At 40.9% G+C, this 26,482-nt stretch overlaps 1 protein-coding gene across 2 annotated transcripts in view; it reads left to right on the top strand.

Annotated features, from left to right (window-relative positions):
• Positions 1-26,025, top strand: part of LOC117249944 (uncharacterized) — a 36,035-nt gene extending 10,010 nt beyond the window's left edge. Inside the window, exons 5-21 of one of the 2 annotated variants that reach the window (XM_078165701.1) lie at positions 654-917; positions 1,429-1,854; positions 1,999-2,418; positions 2,563-2,982; positions 3,127-3,546; positions 3,671-4,090; positions 5,798-6,235; positions 12,233-12,670; positions 14,378-14,818; positions 15,429-15,692; positions 15,818-16,072; positions 16,167-16,415; positions 16,505-16,762; positions 18,300-18,593; positions 18,696-18,965; positions 22,114-22,197; positions 22,310-26,025. In XM_078165701.1, coding sequence (XP_078021827.1) covers positions 654-917; positions 1,429-1,854; positions 1,999-2,418; positions 2,563-2,982; positions 3,127-3,546; positions 3,671-4,090; positions 5,798-6,235; positions 12,233-12,670; positions 14,378-14,818; positions 15,429-15,692; positions 15,818-16,072; positions 16,167-16,415; positions 16,505-16,762; positions 18,300-18,593; positions 18,696-18,965; positions 22,114-22,197; positions 22,310-22,373 — 5,425 coding nt within the window. In that variant the 3' untranslated portion in view covers positions 22,374-26,025. The remainder of the gene's footprint in view (positions 1-653; positions 918-1,428; positions 1,855-1,998; positions 2,419-2,562; positions 2,983-3,126; positions 3,547-3,670; positions 4,091-5,797; positions 6,236-12,232; positions 12,671-14,377; positions 14,819-15,428; positions 15,693-15,817; positions 16,073-16,166; positions 16,416-16,504; positions 16,763-18,299; positions 18,594-18,695; positions 18,966-22,113; positions 22,198-22,309) is intronic. The other variant, XM_078165702.1, reaches the window with a different exon arrangement.
• The last annotated feature ends 457 nt before the right edge of the window (positions 26,026-26,482 follow it).

A 26,482-nucleotide genomic window follows, 5' to 3' on the forward strand; every position in this document is an offset into this window, starting at 1 on the left:
AAGGATCTTTGACATAAAGGGAAGATTAGATATTGGTCTATAGTTGGCTAACACCTCTGGATCCAGGGTGGGCTTTTTTAGTAGAGGTTTAATTACAGCTACCTTAAAAGACTGTGGTACATAGCCTGTTAATAAGGATATATTGATCATATCTAATATATGAGTGTTAACTAAAGGAAAGACCTCCTTAAGTAGCCTAGTTGGGATGGGGTCTAAGAGACACGTTGATGATTTAGATGAAGAAATCACTGCGGTCAATTCTTGAAGAGAAATTGGGGAGAAGCAATCTAAATATATATTAGGTCTTACAGCTGTGTTTGAGGTTAGATAGGTACTATCTGAGGACAGGAGGTCATGAATTTTGCCTCTAATAGTTAGAATAGCATGTGTTTGAAGTGTCAAACCACTGCTGAGGTTACAGCATATCTAAGGAGAACTGAATTTGCTTATTTTATGAAATAATCTAAGACATAATGAGGATGATAAAACGGAGTGACCTTGAACATGATGTGTAGAAAATGGATGAAAAATATTCAGAGAAAATAAAGAATGTTACTTTTACTGGAGCTTCTTTTCCCTAAACAGCATTTTTTTCATATGCTTTAGTTTTTGTTTAATAAGGAAATGGTCTCTGATTATTCTTCAAATTATAGGCGTGACCCTCTGCCACTGCAGCTGTGGAAGATCTTCCTTCTGAGTGAAGGGCAGATGGACCACCTCAGCTTACTTGGCCTTGATGGAAATCAGTTGCACCTTCCAGTTGAAGGTAAAAGATGTCTGTTTGAACAAGCTGTAAAAGTCATGCAGAAGATGAATATGAAGGTTAATGTCTGCCTCCACTGGGATAGAGAAACTCGTGTCTGCCAGGATCTGTGTGAGTCTCTCTTTGAGGCTTTGTCGTACATCAGCTCACTCAGGTATGTAGCTTTTGTTTTTGTGTGATGCTGATTTCACACCCTTTAAGTTTTATCGTGTTGTAAAGTTGTGGATGTTGGAATCAAAATCCTGTTTGTGGATAAATTACTGGCTTTTCAGATGGTAGTATAAGAACAAACAGCCCAAAGATTACAACTGGTTTACACACAAACCCTCACCTCAGCTGATCTCAAGCACCAGAAATACCCACCCATTTACTACTTACCCAATTTTTTTTTAATGTCAATACAAAGATAAGAATAGTCTTACTTTATTCACTCATTCTATGGTCAGATGAGACCAGTTTTAGATGCCACACATTTGACAAGAAGAACCTTTCGGAACCCTGCACAGATAGTTATTTGTGGTTGAAATATGCTGCTGAATTTAAAGTGCTGACAGAAGATGATAACATTTTATTTGTTTAAAACTGTATGTGCTTAAATTTAACGTGACGCAGTTTTACAGTCCATGCATCATTTGATACATGTGTTTGTCATCATGCTGTTTCAGGGTAACCTTTAGCGGTCCAGGATTACAGGACCAGAAGCAACACCATGGGACACTGGAGAGAAAAGAAAAGCAGCTGTTACTGGATTTATGCCTGAAAGCTGCACTTCACAAAGGAGAAAGCTTTCACAATGTAGTGAATACACTCCTCTCGTTGTTTTCTGTTAACACTGGCATACATAACATCCTTCTTGATTTTTACCAACATGTCAAGACTGGAGGGTTTTTAAGTATCATTCCACTGAAGCCAGTTTTCCAGTCAGCTCCTGCAGTCTGGGTCATAGACCTCTCAGAGAGAAAGACCTCCATCCTCCTGGAAGTGCTGAAACTCCAATCAGAGAAGAAACAAGTGGAGCTGACAGGCTGGTCAGATGAAGAGAGTGAAGTGAGGAGCTTCCTACAGTGTGTGCCTTATATCTCACAGCTCAGGTAAATGGTCACTCTGTTATCTATTTTTACATTTCTCTGTATGCAGATTTAAATTTGAACACATCTCATGGAGAAAAGTTGATTGGTTCTATTTTAATTAAAAGTATCGAATGCGTTTTTTTTTTAAAAAACTTCCTGATTCAGTTTCGTGCCTCAGTTATCAGAACCTTCAGAAGAAATCAGGTTCCTTGGGAATCTGTTCTGTGCAGCAGCAGAGAGAGAACAGCAGACAGGAGAGAAGATACTGGAGCTGTTATCATCAGTGTGCACATATCAGAGATTCCCTCTCAAAAATAAATGGCGTGATTTCCTGCTGGATCTGTACACTCACCTGAAGGACTATGAGACTCAAACAGGCCTGAGTGTCCTTCCATCATTACGGTCAGTTTTCCAGTCAGCTCCTGCAGTCTGGGTCATAGACCTCTCAGAGAGAAAGACCTCCATCCTCCTGGAAGTGCTGAAACTCCAATCAGAGAAGAAACAAGTGGAGCTGACAGGCTGGTCAGATGAAGAGAGTGAAGTGAGGAGCTTCCTACAGTGTGTGCCTTATATCTCACAGCTCAGGTAAATGGTCACTCTGTTATCTATTTTTACATTTCTCTGTATGCAGATTTAAATTTGAACACATCTCATGGAGAAAAGTTGATTGGTTCTATTTTAATTAAAAGTATCGAATGCGTTTTTTTTTTAAAAAACTTCCTGATTCAGTTTCGTGCCTCAGTTATCAGAACCTTCAGAAGAAATCAGGTTCCTTGGGAATCTGTTCTGTGCAGCAGCAGAGAGAGAACAGCAGACAGGAGAGAAGATACTGGAGCTGTTATCATCAGTGTGCACATATCAGAGATTCCCTCTCAAAAATAAATGGCGTGATTTCCTGCTGGATCTGTACACTCACCTGAAGGACTATGAGACTCAAACAGGCCTGAGTGTCCTTCCATCAGTACAGTCAGTTTTCCAGTCAGCTCCTGCAGTCTGGGTCATAGACCTCTCAGAGAGAAAGACCTCCATCCTCCTGGAAGTGCTGAAACTCCAATCAGAGAAGAAACAAGTGGAGCTGACAGGCTGGTCAGATGAAGAGAGTGAAGTGAGGAGCTTCCTACAGTGTGTGCCTTATATCTCACAGCTCAGGTAAATGGTCACTCTGTTATCTATTTTTACATTTCTCTGTATGCAGATTTAAATTTGAACACATCTCATGGAGAAAAGTTGATTGGTTCTATTTTAATTAAAAGTATCGAATGCGTTTTTTTTTTAAAAAACTTCCTGATTCAGTTTCGTGCCTCAGTTATCAGAACCTTCAGAAGAAATCAGGTTCCTTGGGAATCTGTTCTGTGCAGCAGCAGAGAGAGAACAGCAGACAGGAGAGAAGATACTGGAGCTGTTATCATCAGTGTGCACATATCAGAGATTCCCTCTCAAAAATAAATGGCGTGATTTCCTGCTGGATCTGTACACTCACCTGAAGGACTATGAGACTCAAACAGGCCTGAGTGTCCTTCCATCAGTACAGTCAGTTTTCCAGTCAGCTCCTGCAGTCTGGGTCATAGACCTCTCAGAGAGAAAGACCTCCATCCTCCTGGAAGTGCTGAAACTCCAATCAGAGAAGAAACAAGTGGAGCTGACAGGCTGGTCAGATGAAGAGAGTGAAGTGAGGAGCTTCCTACAGTGTGTGCCTTATATCTCACAGCTCAGGTAAATGGTCACTCTGTCATTGTCATTCTTATGGAGAAAAGTTGATTGGTTCTATTTTAATTAAAAGTATCTAATGCGTTTTTTTTTGGGTTTTTTTTTGTTTTTTTTTAAATTCCTTATTCAGGTTCGTGCCTCAATTATCAGAACCTTCAGAAGAAATCAGGTTCCTTGGGAATCTGTTCTGTGCAGCAGCAGAGAGAGAACAGCAGACAGGAGAGAAGATACTGGAGCTGTTATCATCAGTGTGCACATATCAGAGATTCCCTCTCAAAAATAAATGGCGTGATTTCCTGGTGGATCTGTACACTCACCTGAAGGACTATGAGACTCAAACAGGCCTGAGTGTCCTTCCATCAGTACAGTCAGTTTTCCAGTCAGCTCCTGCAGTCTGGGTCATAGACCTCTCAGAGAGAAAGACCTCCATCCTCCTGGAAGTGCTGAAACTCCAATCAGAGAAGAAACAAGTGGAGCTGACAGGCTGGTCAGATGAAGAGAGTGAAGTGAGGAGCTTCCTACAGTGTGTGCCTTATATCTCACAGCTCAGGTAAATGAATTGTTCTTCATGTGACTTCAGTGCACATTTGTCAAGTTGTGTTCTTACATCTACAGCAGCTCACAGGTAGTTTTAAGGTGAAGGTACATTTTCAATTGTCACTGTGTTTAGTTTTATAGATGGCATGTCTTTATTCCATGCACCCAGATGTACTTATTCCTAAATTACCCAGAGTTGTGTGCAGGTCAAACACCCTCAGCAACACTGTGACAGAGTGCTGCTCATCTCCCATGAACTGATTTGTGTTTACTCCATCAAGCACCAAGGTTGAGACAGGTGAAGGAACAATGGCAGCCGCAACGTGATTTAGCTCCGTCGCCAATCCCCGAAAAAATGGTTAAAACCTGGAAATAAGAGAGAAAACAAAATACAAAAACACAGCCCTCTGATGAGGAATGAATCTACGTTCAGGAGCAACAACGTCTGTTAAACTAAAAGCTGAAAAGAAAGAGCAGAACTCAAAGGCAGCGTTCACCATGACAGAGAAGACTGAGATGCAGAGATTATTTGCGGACTTGAAGGACACCTTTACTAAAGAAATCAAAGAGCTTGGGCAAAGGCATTGTGTTGATGATGAGGAGTTCAGCTCTTCTTCAGGACCAGTGATGTTCTTTCTTTGTTTAACAGTTAAATATTCTCAGAGATGAAGCAGAAGTTTCTTGCATTAAAATATAGCCACACATGATGGTTCCTCTTTAAGGACATCCATGTGTTAGTGTTGCATTTACTGTCTGAGTCATCTGAAGACATTTTTGAAGTTGTTCACCTTTTGAAGACTGAATCTGAAACATTTTCTGTCACAAAATGTGATTGGTCATGAAAGCTGGGTTGGCTGCTGATTGATTGGCTGATTTGATTCCAGGAGAGCCAATCAATGTGCAGTGACTGAGCAGGATGTTTGAACAGAGAATAATCCAGAGGAGTGAATGAAAGGATTATTCACAAGTGTTTTTTTATCCTTTCAAACAAAATACCATGTCATGGAGACATGAGGGAGTTAACCCTGCAGATGCTAATTATGCCTCACTGCTCCTCTTCAGGTTTTACAGAGTTTTACAGAGTGATGCAGATAACAACTTGTGGTCCAGTATTTCAGGCTTTGGAGCTAACTGATTCATAAATAATGTGGATCAAACATTCCTTTCAGCCAATAACTGAAGTGTAAGTGAGCAGGATGTTTGAACGATGAATGATTTAGAGGAGTGATTGAGAGCATTTTATTCAGGTGGTTTATGAGCAATATTGTAATTAATCTCCATGTCATCAAGATGAGATCAGTTTACCATGAGAGCTCTTCATTTTGTTCCTCTAGTACTGTATGAAGTTTGATAGTTTTACAAGATGATGGTAAAACTTGTGGGTCAAGTCTGCCTTTCAGCCAACCTGTTGATTCAGGATCAGTTTATCAGTCTAACATAATGTGTTTTACTACAGAGGTGAGGATACACCTTTAGAGCATGATGTAAATGGTTCCTTCAAACAAATGATCAGTATGTTCATTTTATAAGAGTCTTTCAAAGTCCACATACAGCCCCATCAAAGCACTGTTACATTACCATAGGTTGATTGATTTTACTGAATTATGCTAATTAGCAGGTATTTGTAGGTGTTTAGCAGATACACTCTGTATCAGTGAGGCACGGCTCTTTTTCTGTTGTCAACATCAAATCATGACAAAATGTTCTGTTCTTGTTGCAGTTTCAATCCCTGGTGTCGAGGCTCAGGTGCAGTCAAGCTCTGTGGGAATCTGTTCTGTGCAGCAGCAGAGAGAGAACAGCAGACAGGAGAGAAGATACTGGAGCTGTTATCATCAGTGTGTTCATATCACATATTCCCTTTGACTGACAGGTTTGATGATAGTGAGGAATATCAGAGTGATTTCCTGCTGGATCTGTGCTCTCACCTGAAGGACTATGAGACTCAAACAGGCCTGAGTGTCCTTCCATCAGTACAGTCAGTTTTCCAGTCAGCTCCTGCAGTCTGGGTCATAGACCTCTCAGAGAGAAAGACCTCCATCCTCCTGGAAGTGCTGAAACTCCAATCAGAGAAGAAACAAGTGGAGCTGACAGACTGGTCAGATGAAGAGAGTGAAGTGAGGAGCTTCCTACAGTGTGTGCCTTATATCTCACAGCTCAGGTAAATGAATTGTTCTTCATGTGACTTCAGTGCACATTTGTCAAGTTGTGTTCTTACATCTACAGCAGCTCACAGGTAGTTTTAAGGTGAAGGTACATTTTCAATTGTCACTGTGTTTAGTTTTATAGATGGCATGTCTTTATTCCATGCACCCAGATGTACTTATTCCTAAATTACCCAGAGTTGTGTGCAGGTCAAACACCCTCAGCAACACTGTGACAGAGTGCTGCTCATCTCCCATGAACTGATTTGTGTTTACTCCATCAAGCACCAAGGTTGTTACTTTGAGGCTGTTTTCATCAGTCATCTGTGGAGTCAGTAAAAAGTAAAGAGAGACTCAGCTATAATGATGTGATCCAACAAGCTCCAGCAATGTAAGCAACAGAGACCATTAACATTGTGTTGATGATGAGGAGTTCAGCTCTTCTTCAGGACCAGTGATGTTCTCTCTTTGTTTAACAGTTAAATATTCTCAGTAGTGCTGTCGAGACTAAAACAATGGAGAGATTAATTAATTATGATCTGTAATTAATAGATCTAATTAATCTCCTTTTTAATCTCATCTCAAAATTTCATTTTCATTTTTTTCATTTTTATTTATAGAGGACAGTGCACATTAATGAACATTGCTGTAAATGTGCCGGTGTTAGCCAAAGGCTAATTTTCAGCTTCAGTCCTCCGGCATGATGTTAAAAAGACCTCAGGCCATTAAAAAAATACAAACACAGGGACACACAAGTCGTAATATGTAAAACAAAAAACAAACAGAGACAATAATTCACAACGAAAAACCAATACGTACAGTGCAATGTGATACAGTGCAAAATAGTTGATCGAGAGGCTATGGATAGTGAATAGACGAAACAATGCAAGTCCATGAGTCACTGGCATAGTGTATGTGATATATGAAGTTATAAAGTGCTGCAGTGCCCATAAAAGTCGTCACAGTAAAGGTGTAAATTTAATTAAATTACATTAAGTTAAATTGGGAGAGATGAAACTGTCGGGAGGATAAATGGGATGGAGGTGCAGCAATGCAAGGACCAAAACAGGATTTCTTGTTGGAGTTGTGCTAAGATGGATTGAGAAACACAACGAAACCAATACATACAGTGCAACATAATGCAGATGATCACTGACATAATGTATCATATGAATATAGTTAGTAAAGTAATAAAGTGCTGCAGTGCTCACAACAGTTTTCACTGTAAAGGTTCAGTTGAGTTGAATTTGAGTGGGAGGGGAATGGGAGAAATGAGCTGTCGAAGGTGGACAGATAGAATGAAGGTGCAGCAATGCAGAGACCAGAACAGGATTTCTTGTTGGAGTGTGCTAAGAGTGACTGAGAGGGTGGTACATTTGTAAAGTGCTGTGGTGTTTATCATGAGGTGCAGATTTACCCATGTCACTGCACATGTCCAGGGGGGGTCATGTGCAGTGACATGGGGGGCTATATACAGTCAGTTAACAGTGATTACAGGTCTGATTTGCCTTGAGCCAGTCTTTCAAATGCCTTTTAAAAATTTGAAAGGTAGAGCAGTCTCTCATGGAGGTTGGCAGGCTGTTCCAGATTTTGCTGCCTCTGACTGATAGAGCAATCTGTGAGAAGGAAGTGCGCCTAAATGGGATTTCACAGTCTCCTCTTGTAGTTGCTCTAGTGTTGGTACTGTTGGTGGATTTACGTTTCAAAAACTGACTCAAGGGTGGGGGTGCAAGTCCGTTCAAGATCTTATACACACAACATGCACGTTTGAAAGTAATGAGATTGTCAAAACTCTGTAGATTATGGCGTGTTAGAATATCACAATGATGATAGGAGAAAGATTTTTTGTCAAAAGTTTTCAGTTTTTTTATAGAGAGACTCAATAGGTTTGAGTATTGTTTTACCCGTCAGTGACCAGATTATGGAGCAGTACTCAATATGTGAAAATATCATAGAGTGCATGAATATTTTTGCTGCTTCTTCAGTTAAACAAGATCTTATTTGTCTGAAGTTGCTCAGATTGAGTTTAGCTGTTCTGATTACTTTTTTCACATGTTTTTTGTAGGTTAGAGTTGGGTCTAAAGTAACTCCGAGATACTTAAACTACTTCAACTATACTTAAACGCCAGGACGCTATTGTTCTGCTGCATTTTCTTCTTCTTCTTCTTCTTCCGAGGAAATCATACTTCCCACGCGCGAAAAATGACCAAACTTTGCACAAAGGTCCAGTCTCATGCCAGATTGCCACAGCTGCAAAAACAGGCCAATAGTGGCGCTACAGCAAGCCTCTAAAGTTCAAAATTTTGAAAATTCACAACAAATCAACCGTATGTGCTACAGATTTGCAACTTTCACCAAACTGTAGCCCCAATACTGACAAAACTTTTGTACACTGAAACCTGTTGCAAATTATGAAGTTCATCACTCTGTTTTTTTCAAAAACTGTAAAACTTCTTAAACCTATCTCCTCCCACAATTTTTGCTCAATTGACACCAAACTTGCTACAGAGCATCTTCAGACTGTCCTATACAAATGATCCACACAGATTTTTGATTTATCAAAAATTGAGCCTACAGTGCATCAAAATGTTTGACTGTAAACGGTACTGTAAACATATACATGCAAATTCTTGCTAAATACATTTTCAATGTTCATTAAAAAAATGACAAAATTCTAGAGTCATGGTAGATGATGTTTGGAAAATATCAGAATTTTATCTCAAAAACTGAATTTTTGACAGCATTTTGAATTTCGCTCTAATGTGAACAGTTGGAGTCAATGTAAAAATGGCATTTTTAAACATCAGTTTTTCACTTATGGAGCCAATAAATCATTGTTAAAAACAAATTACCAACATCTCCATGCTGTCTAGATGCAATTTGTGGATTTTCGGATTTTTGTCTTAATAACTGAATATTTGACAGCCGTTTGAAATCTGCCTTTACACACTAACAGCTGCTGTCTTGCACACAGGTGACTGGCTTAATCAATTTGTGAAGCTACATGTGACATTTCTGTTTGCCAATTAGCTCAGTGAGATAGAGCATTGTTCTTGGTGTTGAAGATTGTGAGTTCAAGCCTCAGCTCGTGCAACATTACCATATGAGAAATTTACCCACACTTTTCATGAAGGTCCAGTCCCATGCAAGATGTCCTCAACTGGAAACACCAGACAATAGTCCTGATGGTGGCGCTACAGCAGCCTCTAAATGTCAAAACTTTGAAAATTCATAACAAATCAACCATATGTGCTACAGCTTTGGAACTTTCACTTTGAAATGTGCTTTTCCATGGCATGGATGGCTACTGTCTGGCACCCTGATGCTTGGCTTAGTCAATCTGTGAAGCCACACATGAACTGTCACTTGCCAGTTAGCTCAGTGAGATAGAAGACGGACCTCAGTCTCAGAAGTTGTGAGTTTAAGCCTCAGCTAAGGCAGAACGGACGTTCTAATGTGAAAGTCCTATGTTCAGGCATCATGCTATGTGGATTAGAGACTACTAAGGTTAATATAATTATGATCCAGGCAGTTTCGCGGAGAGACAAATACTCTTTATCAACACTTTTCCCTGTTATCCCTCGTCTCTTTTCCCTGTTTTTTCTGCTTAGCCTAATTTTATTTTATTTGTACAGTTTTGCTGCTGAAAGATAATGTTGATTTCCTTTTAAAATGAAGCTGTAATGGTGCATTTACAAGTTTACAAATAGGCCTATTTCTGCTTTGAATCATTTCATTATTGGTTAGCATTCCAGTTATTTTCTATATTAAATGTTTGTCTATAAAATTATGTAAAATTCATATTACCTTTCCCCAATTCCAATCTGGCATCCACAAACATCTCACTTTGTCTGACTAAAGGTCCAAAACCATGAGAAAGCAAGATTTGCGAAGGTAACTCCAACACTGATGCCTGAAACAATCAATCCATCATGAAATAGTTGTGGATTAATTATGTGTTTGACTTATTGATTTATTGACTGATCACTGCAGCTGTAGAATTCCTACAATGAGCTAGAAGAAGTTTTAAACATATATACCGCAGAGTTGTCTCTTGCTAATTAGCTCAGTGAGATAGAGCATAGTCTCTTATGCTTAGAATGCCACCTTTCTTTCATCTTCCTACACTCTGCTTGTTGCTCAGAATTGCCTAATTTTGCCTAAAATTGCCCGGCCCCGAAACATTGCTGCGCAGCAGCTATAATTTCATTTAAATTCATTACATTATTGTGGCAGATGATCAGTAGATTGATATATATTACAAAAAGTGGTTTTATAAAGTCATATTTATTGTTTTCAACAATAACACACTTGATCACAGATGCAGTACACCTAGCCATTACATTCTATTGTATTTGAGATTAGTCCCGATAAAGAGTGCTGCAACCTTCAGTCTCGACCACCAGGGGGTGCTTGACTGTCATGACATGTCAGCTTCATTTAAAGCATAGCTGCAGATTAACGCAACAATAGATGTAAAAACACACAGAAACAACACATCTGTGATCAGTTCCCTAATTTTATTTTAACAATTTTCTAAATTCTTTTCCTCTTTTCCAATTTCTGGTTTTATTTCATGGAAGTGATCAGTGTAAGTGCACTTGTCCTTTAAACTTGATAAAAAATAAAAGCTGACAAAATAAAAGACACCTGGTACATTGGTTACAGCTGTATCAGTTTATAGAACAGTTTTGAACAGTTAGAACAAGAGGCTGCACTGCAACGTGCAAATCACTCCTTCTTGTGGCTGCCTGCGCTTTCCCTGTCCTTGTGGCTGCAACTTTACTCTCTTCTCTTCTTCAAACTACAACACCCATAATTCATGTAGGAACTGCTGCAGCCAATGTGCAGCCGGTGGGAGCTGCATGACACCTCAACCACCATGATCAGTTTTTAATGTTTTATCAGGCAATAACTCCTCCAGACTCTGCTCTAGTGTCATTTTCGGGACAATCAGGGCAGGATTCAGGATTCAGGATTCAGGACAACTGCTTGGATTTCAGGACTGTCCCAAATTTTTCGGCAAACAAGGCACGGAGGTTGCCGGGGAGGTCAGATGCTTGCGTGCTAGGGCGGACAGCTTTTCATAGGCCCCTGAGTGAGCAGACGGCCACTGCAGGGGACTGTCATCAATGCTGATGCTGGGCTCTGCTCTGTAGCGCTGCAGCTCTCCCACAACTCAAGCACAAAGAAGCCCAATCGTACGCCTACAGGCGGATTTTATGAAAGGCAACTCTGTGGCATACAGAAACAGTACAGTTAGACATTAAAAATTAGATAACGCGATCAAAAAACATAGTGCGTTAAATATGGCTGTAATTAATTATTCACAATTAACGCGATAATTTGACAACCCTAATTCTCAGGGATGAAGCAGAAGTTTCTTGCATTAAAATATAGTCACACATGATGGTTCCTCTTTAAGGACATCCATGTGTTAGTGTTGCATTTACTGTCTGAGTCATCTGAAGGTTTGTTTTATGTTTTATGGTTTGTTTTATTTATTGTTTTATTGTTTTTAAATTATTTTAAAAACAATAAACAATTATTTTAGTATTTATTTCCTGTTAATTATTTTATGTCCCTGTGTTGCTTTGTCTATTTATGTACAGCACTTTGTTTCAGCCGTGGCTGTTTTAAAGGGCTATATAAATAAAGTTTAGTTGAGTTGAGTTGAGTTGAAGACATTTTTGAAGTTGTTCACCTTTTGAAGACTGAATCTGAAACATTTTCTGTCACAAAATGTGATTGGTCATGAAAGCTGGGTTGGCTGCTGATTGATTGGCTGATTTGATTCCAGGAGAGCCAATCAATGTGCAGTGACTGAGCAGGATGTTTGAACAGAGAATAATCCAAAGCATTGTTACATTACCATAGGTTGATTGATTTTACTGTATTATGCTAATTAGCAGGTATTTGTAGGTGTTTAGCAGATACACTCTGTATCAGTGAGGCACGGCTCTTTTTCTGTTGTCAACATCAAATCATGACAAAATGTTCTGTTCTTGTTGCAGTTTCAATCCCTGGTGTCGAGGCTCAGGTGAAGTCAAGTTCTGTGGGAATCTGTTCTGTGCAGCAGCAGAGAGAGAACAGCAGACAGGAGAGAAGATACTGGAGCTGTTATCATCAGTGTGCACATATCAGAGATTCCCTTTGACTGACATGTCTGATGATGAGGAGGAATATCAGAGTGATTTCCTGCTGGATCTGTACTCTCACCTGAAGGACTATGAGACTCAAACAGGCCTGAGTGTCCTTCCATCAGTACAGTCAGTTTTCCAGTCAGCTCCTGCAGTCTGGGTCATAGACCTCTCAGAGAGAAAGACCTCCATCCTCCTGGAAGTGCTGAAACTCCAATCAGAGAAGAAACAAGTGGAGCTGACAGGCTGGTCAGATGAAGAGAGTGAAGTGAGGAGCTTCCTACAGTGTGTGCCTTATATCTCACAGCTCAGGTAAATGAATTGTTCTTCATGTGACTTCAGTGCACATTTGTCAAGTTGTGTTCTTACATCTACAGCAGCTCACAGGTAGTTTTAAGGTGAAGGTACATTTTCAATTGTCACTGTGTTTAGTTTTATAGATGGCATGTCTTTATTCCATGCACCCAGATGTACTTATTCCTAAATTACCCAGAGTTGTGTGCAGGTCAAACACCCTCAGCAACACTGTGACAGAGTGCTGCTCATCTCCCATGAACTGATTTGTGTTTACTCCATCAAGCACCAAGGTTGAGACAGGTGAAGGAACAATGGCAGCCACAACGTGATTTAGCTCCGTCGCCAATCCCCGAAAAAATGGTTAAAACCTGGAAATAAGAGAGAAAACAAAATACAAAAACACAGCCCTCTGATGAGGAATGAATCTACGTTCAGGAGCAACAACGTCTGTTAAACTAAAAGCTGAAAAGAAAGAGCAGAACTCAAAGGCAGCGTTCACCATGACAGAGAAGACTGAGATGCAGAGATTATTTGCGGACTTGAAGGACACCTTTACTAAAGAAATCAAAGAGCTTGGGCAAAGGCATTGTGTTGATGATGAGGAGTTCAGCTCTTCTTCAGGACCAGTGATGTTCTTTCTTTGTTTAACAGTTAAATATTCTCAGAGATGAAGCAGAAGTTTCTTGCATTAAAATATAGCCACACATGATGGTTCCTCTTTAAGGACATCCATGTGTTAGTGTTGCATTTACTGTCTGAGTCATCTGAAGACATTTTTGAAGTTGTTCACCTTTTGAAGACTGAATCTGAAACATTTTCTGTCACAAAATGTGATTGGTCATGAAAGCTGGGTTGGCTGCTGATTGATTGGCTGATTTGATTCCAGGAGAGCCAATCAATGTGCAGTGACTGAGCAGGATGTTTGAACAGAGAATAATCCAGAGGAGTGAATGAAAGGATTATTCACAAGTGTTTTTTTATCCTTTCAAACAAAATACCATGTCATGGAGACATGAGGGAGTTAACCCTGCAGATGCTAATTATGCCTCACTGCTCCTCTTCAGGTTTTACAGAGTTTTACAGAGTGATGCAGATAACAACTTGTGGTCCAGTATTTCAGGCTTTGGAGCTAACTGATTCATAAATAATGTGGATCAAACATTCCTTTCAGCCAATAACTGAAGTGTAAGTGAGCAGGATGTTTGAACGATGAATGATTTAGAGGAGTGATTGAGAGCATTTTATTCAGGTGGTTTATGAGCAATATTGTAATTAATCTCCATGTCATCAAGATGAGATCAGTTTACCATGAGAGCTCTTCATTTTGTTCCTCTAGTACTGTATGAAGTTTGATAGTTTTACAAGATGATGGTAAAACTTGTGGGTCAAGTCTGCCTTTCAGCCAACCTGTTGATTCAGGATCAGTTTATCAGTCTAACATAATGTGTTTTACTACAGAGGTGAGGATACACCTTTAGAGCATGATGTAAATGGTTCCTTCAAACAAATGATCAGTATGTTCATTTTATAAGAGTCTTTCAAAGTCCACATACAGCCCCATCAAAGCACTGTTACATTACCATAGGTTGATTGATTTTACTGTATTATGCTAATTAGCAGGTATTTGTAGGTGTTTAGCAGATACACTCTGTATCAGTGAGGCACGGCTCTTTTTCTGTTGTCAACATCAAATCATGACAAAATGTTCTGTTCTTGTTGCAGTTTCAATCCCTGGTGTCGAGGCTCAGGTGCAGTCAAGCTCTGTGGGAATCTGTTCTGTGCAGCAGCAGAGAGAGAACAGCAGACAGGAGAGAAGATACTGGAGCTGTTATCATCAGTGTGCACATATCAGAGATTCCCTTTGACTGACATGTCTGATGATGATGATAAGGAATATCAGAGTGATTTCCTGCTGGATCTGTGCTCTCACCTGAAGGACTATGAGACTCAAACAGGCCTGAGTGTCCTTCCATCAGTACAGTCAGTTTTCCAGTCAGCTCCTGCAGTCTGGGTCATAGACCTCTCAAAGAGAAAGACCTCCATCCTCCTGGAAGTGCTGAAACTCCAATCAGAGAAGAAACAAGTGGAGCTGACAGACTGGTCAGATGAAGAGAGTGAAGTGAGGAGCTTCCTACAGTGTCTGCCTTATATCTCACAGCTCAGGTAAATGAATTGTTCTTCATGTGACTTCAGTGCACATTTGTCAAGTTGTGTTCTTACATCTACAGCAGCTCACAGGTAGTTTTAAGGTGAAGGTACATTTTCAATTGTCACTGTGTTTAGTTTTATAGATGGCATGTCTTTATTCCATGCACCCAGATGTACTTATTCCTAAATTACCCAGAGTTGTGTGCAGGTCAAACACCCTCAGCAACACTGTGACAGAGTGCTGCTCATCTCCCATGAACTGATTTGTGTTTACTCCATCAAGCACCAAGGTTGTTACTTTGAGGCTGTTTTCATCAGTCATCTGTGGAGTCAGTAAAAAGTAAAGAGAGACTCAGCTATAATGATGTGATCCAACAAGCTCCAGCAATGTAAGCAACAGAGACCATTAACATTGTGTTGATGATGAGGAGTTCAGCTCTTCTTCAGGACCAGTGATGGTCTCTCTCACTGTTTTACAGCAAAATATCATCACAGTTAATAACACACATAGAAATGGACTATTTTGTCCTAATGTGTGTGTTTTTTCAAAGTCTAATCCTTGTTGAATTACATTGTACATTCAATGATTTTTAATACAATATGTCTCATACTTATTGTGTCTCAGCTGTGGTCCAGAGTTCTTCCAGAGGGTGTGCACATTAATCTCTGTGAGATCCAGAGAGGAGGCCGAGCAGTTGGTCTCTTTGCTGCAGCTGCTGGGGTTCAGTCTGCTGTTAACAGGGGAGTTGCACCTGAACACCTGCCGCACTGTGGGAAGAGTCCTCGTTCTTTGTGGATCGGATGTGAATCTCATCCTCACACCACAGAAGATATCTGTCAGAGGAGCCTCCGTCCTCTTCAGACGTACAACACGTCTTCACAGTCTGAGGTACAGATTCATATAATTACTGTTTTTCCTCCTGATATTACCGTCTTGTCCAGTTTGAATGTTTAGTGCGTGGTGACAATAATTAATGTCAGGACTGCTTCTTTCACGGTCGTCTTCATTTTCAGGCTTTCCAATAACATGGCCTTGCTCCTGTGTCGATGGGTAAGAGGAGGGAGAGTGGTCTGTCCGGTGACTGTCGAAGAGCTTTCTCTCTCCCCTCAGAGAGCCAAACCATCAGAGAGGGTGTTGTTGAAGGTTGTCAGTAATGTGGCGTCCCTGCTGAGATACTGGACAGTCAGACGGTTAGACCTGACTGAGTTCTGTGTTCCTGCTCAGGGTGTCATTCCACTGCTGCTTCATGATGGCCCTCTGACAGTCAAGTAAAAGTCTTTCCTGAGCCTTATAAACACATACTAATGAATGAAAATGTATTCATTTAATTTCTGACATATATTCTTACATTTTTATCTGCAGACTGAGTGAGGAGATCTTCCAGCAGCTACTCTTCCTCCTCTATGAAATCCAGGACAAGCACTTGACCCAGTTCTTCTTCAGTAAGGTCGGTGGAGACCTCACCTCCTGCTGTGTGAACTGGGAGCTTCTTCACTATCTGCTGCAGCAGTCGTCATCTCAGACCTTCACTGTGAACCTGAGGAAGAACAGCTTCTTACAGAGGAGCATCACACGTCTGCTTCCCTTTCTGGACAGGATTGTGTTTAAAAGGTGATCACTTTACAGTTTGTCCTATTTATTCTTTTCCATGTGTTGCTGTTGTGACTTGTTTTATACTAAACAAAGTGTCCTGGTTTCAGGCTCAGTCCCAGCTTTGTGTTGACTGCCATCAGAGAGATCTATGAAGCTCGTGCCAGTCCCATTATACCCAGTTTACTGAGGTCATTTGATCATGTGATCAACCTGAGCTGCAGACAGATGGACTCAGTGGACTGTGCTGCTCTGCTCTTCACCCTCAGACACAGTGTCAGAGTTAAACTAAACCTCCTGTGGAGCTCCATACCAGCAGGGGAAACAGAGTCCATCCTCTTTACACTGGACAGAGTTTCTCAGCTCAGGTCAGACATTGGTGCCCTGGATGGGTCTTCTTTCATTAGTATAATATACATATATGATTGGTTCGTAGTAGTTTTGTCTGTCACTCTATCAGTTATAATCACAATGTACTCACCAAGTTAACGGCTGAGACCTGTGAGCATGGAGCTGAAAAGAAGTCTGATGGGTCAACAAACACGAGGAATCAGACAGGTTGGAAACAAACCAACACTTTTAAACCACTTTATGTGGAAGTCACACTGAAAGTGAGCCTTGAGATGTCAGACATGCATGACAGCAGTCAGTACAGTGGGACAACGTTAAAACAGGACGTTTGTCTTTTTAGTGTGACGGATGTTTGGGTCATAACTTTACCTTTGTTTTGTCTTCTAAATTACTTTGTCTAACTGCAAGGTTTGTTTCTACCCTGTCTGATCATCTGACTGCTTGTTTCCTGACCATTCAGAATGCTTGTAAGTGATGACATCATGTTCACAGATCGTCTCCATTAACGTGATGACAAAAGCTGTGATAATACGATTATAATTTTCAAATAACAATTATCCTTTAATTACTGTAAAAACTTCAGTTAAAGGCCCCGACAGGCATTTACTTCCCTACTTAGGCCTGTCTCAGTTAGAGGCCTGGTCTGGTTGCCAAGCAGCTCATTTTTATAGAAGTTCTCTGGATGTATAAAACTGGTTGTTGGCTACTGACTTGAGCTAACTTTAGTCAGTTGCTAAGAGTGTGCATACAAATATAAATGTTTAAAAATGTTGGCAATATGAAGATGCTACACATCATTAGCTCAGTTACATTTTTCACAGTTCAGACATCAGTTCATTTTACTAAAAACATGAACACAAAGGCGACCATAATTCATTGAGATTTAAAAGCATGGCAAATAAGAGACATGAAAAATAACACGGTGACTCCCTACGTTTCCTCTGAAGCTGTCGTAAAGTCAGAATATGTGTCGGTTCCTTGATTACCCTGTAAGTTAGTCATATTCCTTTAGTGCGTACGGGTCCTCAGATCAAAAGAATCAAGAGTTTTTCATAAAAATTAATCTAAGTTATGAATATTGTTTTAACAGGATGAAGTGGAGTTGTGTCAGTATGCCAGGTGCTCGGTGCCTTAGTGTCCTGACTCTGAAGTGTTCTCTCTCGGGGCTAAATCAAATCAAATAATAATAATTCCTTGCATTTCAATAAGGTCCTCGCACTGCTTGGTGCTCGGGCCCTCATGATTCATAACTGATATATTATCTGAAGCCTCATTTTTAAACAAATAATGTTCTTACTGGTTTAAAAACAATTTGATTGTATTTCCCATCTTTGCTGAGCTGCAGTTTGTTTGAAAGGAACTAGAGGCCTCTCCTGAATACAGGCCTGTTGATGTACGTGATAATAGCCCGGGCTATTTTTGAAGTTTTACAGTGACATTATTTGTGTCTTTTATTTGGAGTAAATCTGAACCTGCAGAACATTCTGGTAACTGATCAGTGAAACTATATGGTTCTAGTATTTATTAAAATCTTCATTGAATTTTTCCTTCCAGTGTTGACAGGAGCCTGCTGCTGAGGTTGGTCCACTGCTGTGCTGCCTCTGACGTCCAGCAGGGGGCAGCAGTCGACCTGCTCAGGACTGTGCAGCACAGGCTGGATCTCTCCTGCTCCTCCTGTGTGGAGCTGGATCAAAGTGAGACCCTCAGTCTGACTGCTGGCGACTGCAGGGCCGTCTCTGCCATCCTGAGACACAGCAGCCAGGACACACAGGTCATCCTGCAGGACTGTGAGGTGGAGGACAGCGGACTGGACCTGCTGTTTCCTGTTCTAAACAGAGTCCGCCTCAGGTGGGGAAGACCATGAAATGCCTGCAACCAGAGAAGAAGGTTGTTGTCATTTGTGTTTCTGCATCGTCACAGTCTGCTCTTTACTCTGTTTCTCCTGTTCAGAGCCAGCAAAGCTGTCCTCCTCCAGCTGGTGTCCCTGGTTCCTGTGAACAGTGAGAGGGACACAGTGAGACGGGCAGTGTCCCTCTGTAGAGCCTTGGGTGGAGAGCTGGACTTCAGTCACTCCACACTGGATCAGAGGGCCTGTGGAGCTTTGGCCCTGATGCTGGACTCGTGTGAAGAGCTGACAGAGCTGGACCTCAGTCACTGTCGGCTCACTGACCAGCTGCTGCTCACACTCAGCGCACATCTGCACAAAGTACAAGTCCTGGAGTGAGTATTTGAGAATCTGTTACAGCAACAGGTCGAGTCTGTGTGCGCTTTAAAAAGAGCCGGTAATGTCAGCTCCTCACAGTTTAAAGAGCTGAGACGACAGCAAGACGGCTTTCTGGAGGACAATGTTCCTTCAAAGATAAACACTCAAGTCTGTTCACTGTCATGATGCCTTATATATGTGTCACAGGATATTCCATGCCTAAACCTCAATAGCAAAATACATCAGGCCTCTTGATGTGTAACACACAAACTAACACAAAACTGACAATAACCAGCCTGAACCTCCATGTTTTGAACCGTAGTTTTAAATTATACAATGTAAAACGTCTTGTGCTAATAACGTTAGCATGTTGTATTTGTGGGGAAAATGCGTCCAGTTAAAGACGAGTGTTTGTCCATGAATGCTGCGAGTTACAGTGAAGCTGATTTGTGTTTGAAACTGTCTCTATGAAGCCATGTTTAATCTTTAAGTCGAACTTTACAGCACTTCACAGAAACCCCACCATTTAACAGTGTTTTGAGGTGTAACTGCACAGACACACCACAACACAAGTATATTATGTAACAAGGAGGTGTCTTCAGGTTGACATGTTGTGACCAGGCGTGTGTCATACTGTCGGGGGACAATAGTTTGACACTGTATGAATCAGACACTAAACTGAAACTCCTGAAAAGTTCAAGCCCTGTCACATTAACTGAGGAAATAATCCTACAGTAACTGGACATTCTCATCTGGAACAGTGTAAATCTTTAAGAATATCAATATGGTCATGGACTTTCCAAGTCCACATACTACGTGCAAGGTACTCGACACCATGTCAAGTTCTTTCAAGATGCACTTCAGGAAATGTAACGTTTACATACAGTCTCAAAAAGAGAACAGGGTTTGGCTTAAGAATTTTACGGGACGCAAACACTGCTCTCTCAGGTGACAGTTGGTGTTTGTTAATCGTTAACATGAACTTCAAAACTGTTTTGAAATGTAAAATAATGGAATTATAAACATATGATTAAAAATGTGATTCATCATGATTTCAAAAAATAACCATTTGACAGCCTTCACAACATGGCGTTACTTTTGAACAGCGACAAACCAAAGCAAGTTCATGCAGACTGTATGTATATATTATAGTATGTATATTATATACAGTGTCATACAAAAGTTTGGGCACCCCTGGTCAAAATTACTTTTACTGTGAGAAGGTAAGTAAGTCGAAGATGAACTGATCTCCAAAAGTCATGAAGTTATAGATGAAACATTTCTGAGATATTTTGAACAAGATAACTTTTAATTTCAATCTATTCCAGTTTCAAAATTACAAAAAAGGAAAAGGGCCTGAAGCAACAGTTTGGGCCCCCTGCATGGTCAGTGCTCAGTAGCGCCCCCTTCTTCTAAACACTTCCAGTATCCAGCTCAGAGTCTTTCAGATCTTGTTTGGAGGATTTTCAGCCATTCTTCCTGCAAAAGGCTTCTAGCTCTGTGAGATTCTTGGGCCGTCTTCATGCTCTGCTCGTTGAGCTCTATCCACAGATGTTTAATGATGTTTAGGTCGGGGGACTGTGAGGGGCGTGGCCAAACCTTCAGCTGGCTCCTCTTGAGGTCGTCCATTGTGGATCTGGAGGTGTGTTTAGGATCACTGTCCTGTTGTAGAAGCCATCCTCTCTTCATCTGCAGCTTTTTTTACAGATGCTGTGATGTTTGCTTCCAGAATGAATCCATTCTTCCCTCTACCTGTGAAATGTTCCCCGTGCCACTGGCTGCAACACAAGCCCAAAGCATCATCCATCCACCCCCGTATTTTCTGTCCAAACATACCTGTGCTTATGCTGAATTTAGTGGTGAGGACACAGGAAAGGTTTTCTAATGATGACTCTTCCATGAAGGTCATACCTGTCCAGGTGTGTCTGCACAGTAGAACAGTGCACCACCACTCTTCCTTTCTAACAATCCTACGAGCAGCTCTCTCAGAGAGTTTTCAGCTTGACCTCCACAGTTCCTGTTAACTGCCATTTCTTACTGACATGACCAACTGAGGAAACAGCTCCCTGAAAACACTTTGCTATCTTCTTCTAGTCTTCATCAGGTCTTTTAGTTTTCAGAGTGCTAGGCAGCTGTTTAGAGGAGCCCATGGCTGCTGATTGTTGGGACAAGGTTTCAGGAGTCAGTTGAAATTAGCATCACCTGGCCTTTGCTAACGATGACTGTGAACAAACTCATTAAGGTCTGAGACCCTGGGAAAAGCTGTCTGAGAGCTCAAATGTCTTGAGGTGCCCAAACTTTTGCACGGTGCTCCTTCCCTGTATTTCACTCTAAAATTGTACATTTTGATGACACCTTTTCATGCCTTTTGAAGATCAGGTAATCATTTTCACAGCAAAATAAATTTTGACCAAGGATCCCTGAACTTTTGCAGGCCACTGTAAACCAAAAGTCCTGAACAATAATTCGTAGACATGCACAGTAGTGTTCATCCCTCAGTTTTGTATTTTTTGATAATCTTATTTTTTAAATATTTACAAAAGCGTTTTACACATTTTCATTTCCTTTTCAAAACAAATTCACTCATTTTAATGTTACACATTTCTGTTTTGCATTTGCTCTAAACTTTGTTTTTCTTAAACATCTAAATTCCTCTTAGTTCACGCCGACTCACTCTTATTTGGAACAACTTTGAAAGCAACTTATTTTTTGACTTCATGCATTTATTGTACAGTTTTATATTCCATCAAAACTCTGCATGTGAGAGCTTGTGATTTTATGAATAATTTGTCGGTTTAAAATTCTTAGAGCTCTCCTCTGTGACATGCTCTATGTGTAGAGAACGGTCAGTTATGCTGCAGTGTGAGAAAACTGAAATAATTACTGCAGATACTCAGCTGTGCTTCATTAGAGATGATACGGTGCACATACCTGGTGATGACCAGAGGATTTTGACTGACTGCAGAAGCAAAAGCAAAACATAAGTTGTTTTTTGTTGCTGTAGTGATTTTGGAGAGGTCTGAGGTGTCTCGTGACGAGCTGGTCTGAGCAGACTGAAACACAAGTGAACATAACGTGTGCTTGGACGGTACCTGCTCTGCCTCCAGCAGCAGCCGGCTGATAGAACGTACAGTAATAAATGTACCTCTGTGTCACTCTTTACAGTCTGAGTCACAATAACGTCACTGATGCTTCAACTGACACGTTACTCCAACTGGTCTCCACCAACCCCTCCATTCACACTGTGAGGTAAGCATTTATAGAGATATCATAGGCTAACACAGAGATCATTCCTAATTTTACATCAGTCGAATGAACACTGTTACACATATTATTCTGTCTCTGCTTTGGTGTTTTTCAGACTTTTCGGGAACAAGATTGTGGACAGAACATGCTTTGACAAACACAAGTTTGAAATGTGGTGAACTGGTGGTCAGCGTGCTGGAACTGTGCTCATCAGAGAATAACTGTCTTATGTTTCATGTTAAAAATGAAAGTATCACTGCAGTTCGAGTACTAAGACTGTGATTGAGGTAGTCAGTCTATATGGAGGCCAAGAGCTGCCAGCAATGTTTGATAATAATTATATGGAGATCATGACACTGGCTGCAAAAGTTCTGGCACCCCTGGCCAAAAACTCTTTTACTGTGAGTAGTTCAGTGAGTAGAAGATAAACTGATCTTCAAAAGACATGAAGGTAAAGATGAAACATGCTAGATCAGTGTATTATTTTTGTTTTGTACAATTTAGTGTGAAAAAGGGAAGCAGCACCATGTAAAAGTTTGGGCACCCCAAGACATTTGAGCTCTCAGACAACTGTTACCAGGGTCTCAGGTTGTTAGGGCTCTGGCTTGTTCACAGTCATCGTTAGGAAGAGCCAGGTGATGCTAATCTCAAAGCTCAATGAACGACCTCAAGAGGAGCCAGCTGAAGGTTTGGCCACGCCCCTCACAGTCCCCCGACCTAAACATCATTAAACATCTGTGGATAGAGCTCAAAGAGCAGAGCATGAAGACGGCCCAAGAATCTCACAGAGCTAGAAGCCTTTTGCAGGAAGAATGGGTGAAAATCCTCCAGACAAGAACTGAAAGACTCTGAGCTGGATACAGGAAGTGTTTAGAAGAAGGGGGCGCTACTGAGCACTGACCATGCAGGGGGCCCAAACTGTTGCTTCAGGCCCTTTTCCTTTTTTGTAATTTTGAAACTGGAAAAGACTGAAATTAAAAAGTTATCCTACTTAAACTATTGAAGAAATGTTTCAGCTTTAACTTCATGCCTTTTGGAGATAAGTTCATCGTCTACATACACTTTTGCATGTGACTGTATCTCTTGTTCTGGAGGTACTATACTTTCATGGTGCTCATATTTGTGATCGACACCCCACATCAGATTGTTCTGTTGGGATCACGAATAAATTATTTTTGTAATGTGGCAAAACAAACAGAGCCATAACTGTTCTATCAATATTATGAGTCGGCAGAATTGATCTTTTTGTACTTGGTGATATTGTTATTTTAGGATGAATGTTTAGTCAAAGGGATAGTTTGTGATGTATGAAGTGGGGCTGTATGAGGTATGTATTTATAGTCAGTAGATGGCGGTCAGGTTGCCCCCAGTTTGGGACAGCAGGCAGGAGTCCCAACAGGGAAGCTCAGTGACATTGCTGTGGACGGGGGTTGATATCAAAACGTGGTTTAGCCATCTTAAAAGAGGCTCACCTATCAGTCTGAGAGGATGCTATATTGTAGATTTTTTCAGTGCCTTACCTCGCTGTCAGACTGCTCTATCTTAACAACAAAACCTCTGTGTTCTTCCTCTGCTGCTGCACACTGTATTACTCCACAGGTCTGTTTGGGTCAGACTGTCAGAGATTTATGGAAGACACAACTAACACTTCGTCTTCGTTGCTAATTGCCTTCTTCCCGAGTTTTTGTAAGAAGTCCAGCCAGTGGAGTAATACAGTGCACGGCACCAACTAACCCTTTAAAGGTTGAGAAAAATGACTCTTTGATGATATTTTAAAGTAAGGATATATTTTTAAAAAAATGTTTGATACACTGAAAAAATGTTAATATGGGTATTTTTTGATGGGTTTTTTTTCATCTCTTTTGTCTTAATATGACAATTATCTTAGCTTTCCTCATTAAGAAAAAACAACAACTTTATTTTGGTTGCTTTATACAGGTGAAAATCTGTGTTGGCCAGTTACCAGCTGAGTGACTTTATGTCAGGAATGGACCTCATTCTTCTGCTAATAACCAGTTGTTCTAAAACATTGTGAAATGCACAGCAGTAAATATCCTCAATAAATACTTGATATGAAAGAGCCAAATGCCTGTAGCCACATTATATTTAATGTATTATTTTGAGGTGTGTATGTCTGATTTACATTTGATAAATCATCACAAAAACCTCCTTGTTTATATTTAAACAATTCCAGTAACAAAGTTTAAAGGTTTTTGTGTTAAAAATAAATAAATAAATGATAAAGTTTTATGGATCATGAGACACACATGCAGACAGGGCATAGCTTTGAGACTGTGCACATGAATCAGATGTTTTATGACATTGCTTCCCATGACCGAGTCATCAGCCCGGCCTTCCACAATGAGTGCAGGTACTGAGATGTTACAGTCGAGCGCTTTCATTTTAAGCTCACAGACACCAACAGGGTTTGTTTCTTCTGAGGCTACACCCAAGCTAGCAAAGTCACAATGTGTTGAGCCCAGTGAGGCCCAGCAGAGGGCACTTGTGGACAACTGAACACCGGTCTCAGTGAAAAATTAACAAGAGATGAAAACAAACAGTATTGATCCTTTCCTTGACTAACTTACCTTGACTCCTGCTATGCCTTGTCTTTAGCCTGCGGCTAGGCTAGCAGTTTCAGGGTTTTTGTTTTTTGTTTTGGAGATAATTCTAATCAAGCTCATGATAAAGCAGTCTTGTTAATGAAGGTGGCTGTGTGTTGGTTGCCGACCTGAAAGTGGAACTCGGGGAGAAGAACAAGTTAATCTATGATCTAACATCTGTAGCAACAGCATAGTCAGAACACCTCCCCCCTCATGGGCAGTCATAGTGATGAAGCCTGTGTTCGTGGTCTGGAGGTGAAGCGATCCACTCTACAGGCCTCTTTACACCAGACGAGGACAGCTGGCTCCGCCTTGGAGCAAAACCTAAGACCCAAGTTTGCTCGACTCCTTCCATCCCAGAGCCTTGGATTCAGGTTGGGAGCCCTAAACACCACCAAGGTTAACTCCACCTCCAGCTGCTCAAGCTGGAGGTGGAGTTAACCTCAAGCTCTGGGAAATCTGACTTCTCCATCTTCCTAGGTGCGTCTCAATACAGCTGACTGTCATCCTTCCCTGTCGGCTGCTCCCCCCAATCGGCCAGCAAATGGACAACTTTGACTTGCCTCCATTGCTTCCAGGTGCAGAGCGCTCCCCATTGGCTAATGCTAACCAGCCAGATCAAGGCGCAGGCTGTTAAGGGAGGTAGTGTCCAGACACCTCTTTGTGGTCATTTTTAGTCTCTTCCTGGTCCATATGTGTTAAAGTGGACCATTTTGCTTTTTTCAGGGTCATATTGATATAAAGGGGTCTAGTGGAACAGATTTATGTGCTTTAATGTTCAAAATACACATTATTTGTCTTATACTGCTCACTGCTGCAGCACCTCTGTCTGAAACGCTGTGTTTGGGCTTATGTCCCGCCTCCCCAGCAGCCCAGTCTGCTCTGATTGGTCAGCTTGCTCAGTCTGTTGTGATTGCTGCAACGCTTAGAGCGTGATCTGAAATCCTTACCTTATCTGACTTCACCTCCGGAAGGCTGGCATAAACAACACCGCTGAGGCTAAAGCTAAAGCTGAGATGACAGATTTCTGTATTAAGCAAAAACAAATGAATAAAAATAACTGGTTACATTCAGAATTCTTAGCATTCATGTTTACTGAAACCATTCTACTAACATTTAAAATCATCTTCACCTTGTGTTTGTAATCTACAATATGTACCATGTACCAATGCATCACAGTTTCATAGTAAAACAAATGTTACTTCCTGGATCAGTATTTGTTCTCTGCAGTGATGTTGTCTCCTGAGTCTTTATTTGCTGACTTATGAAACAGTATCAATGTGTCTTTTTTACCCATTAGGTTTTGGAGTAATGAACCAGGTTCCAGTTCATCCTGCATGTTTGATACACCATCCAGGCCTGGAGCCTGACTGTTTGAATCCATACACCCCACAGAACATCTAACATTTACAGGTATGACTGTGGACACTAACGGCACAGAACTGAAGACGAGTCAGTTTTTATGACGTAATGAGAATGTAATGTGTAAACTCAGTCCTGAACGCTGAGGATTCATTATATCAAAAAACCCACTTATAAAGAAATGACAGTCTTCTGTCAGAAGAACTTTATTTTTAGCAAATACAAAGGAAACACACGTTAAACACACATTAAACACACAGTAAACATGGCTTCATAGAGACAGTGTCAAACACAAATCAGCTTCACTATAACTCGCAGCATTC

The sequence above is a fragment of the Epinephelus lanceolatus genome, chromosome 24 (assembly GCF_041903045.1).
Source record: "Epinephelus lanceolatus isolate andai-2023 chromosome 24, ASM4190304v1, whole genome shotgun sequence".
NCBI lineage: Eukaryota > Metazoa > Chordata > Actinopteri > Perciformes > Serranidae > Epinephelus > Epinephelus lanceolatus.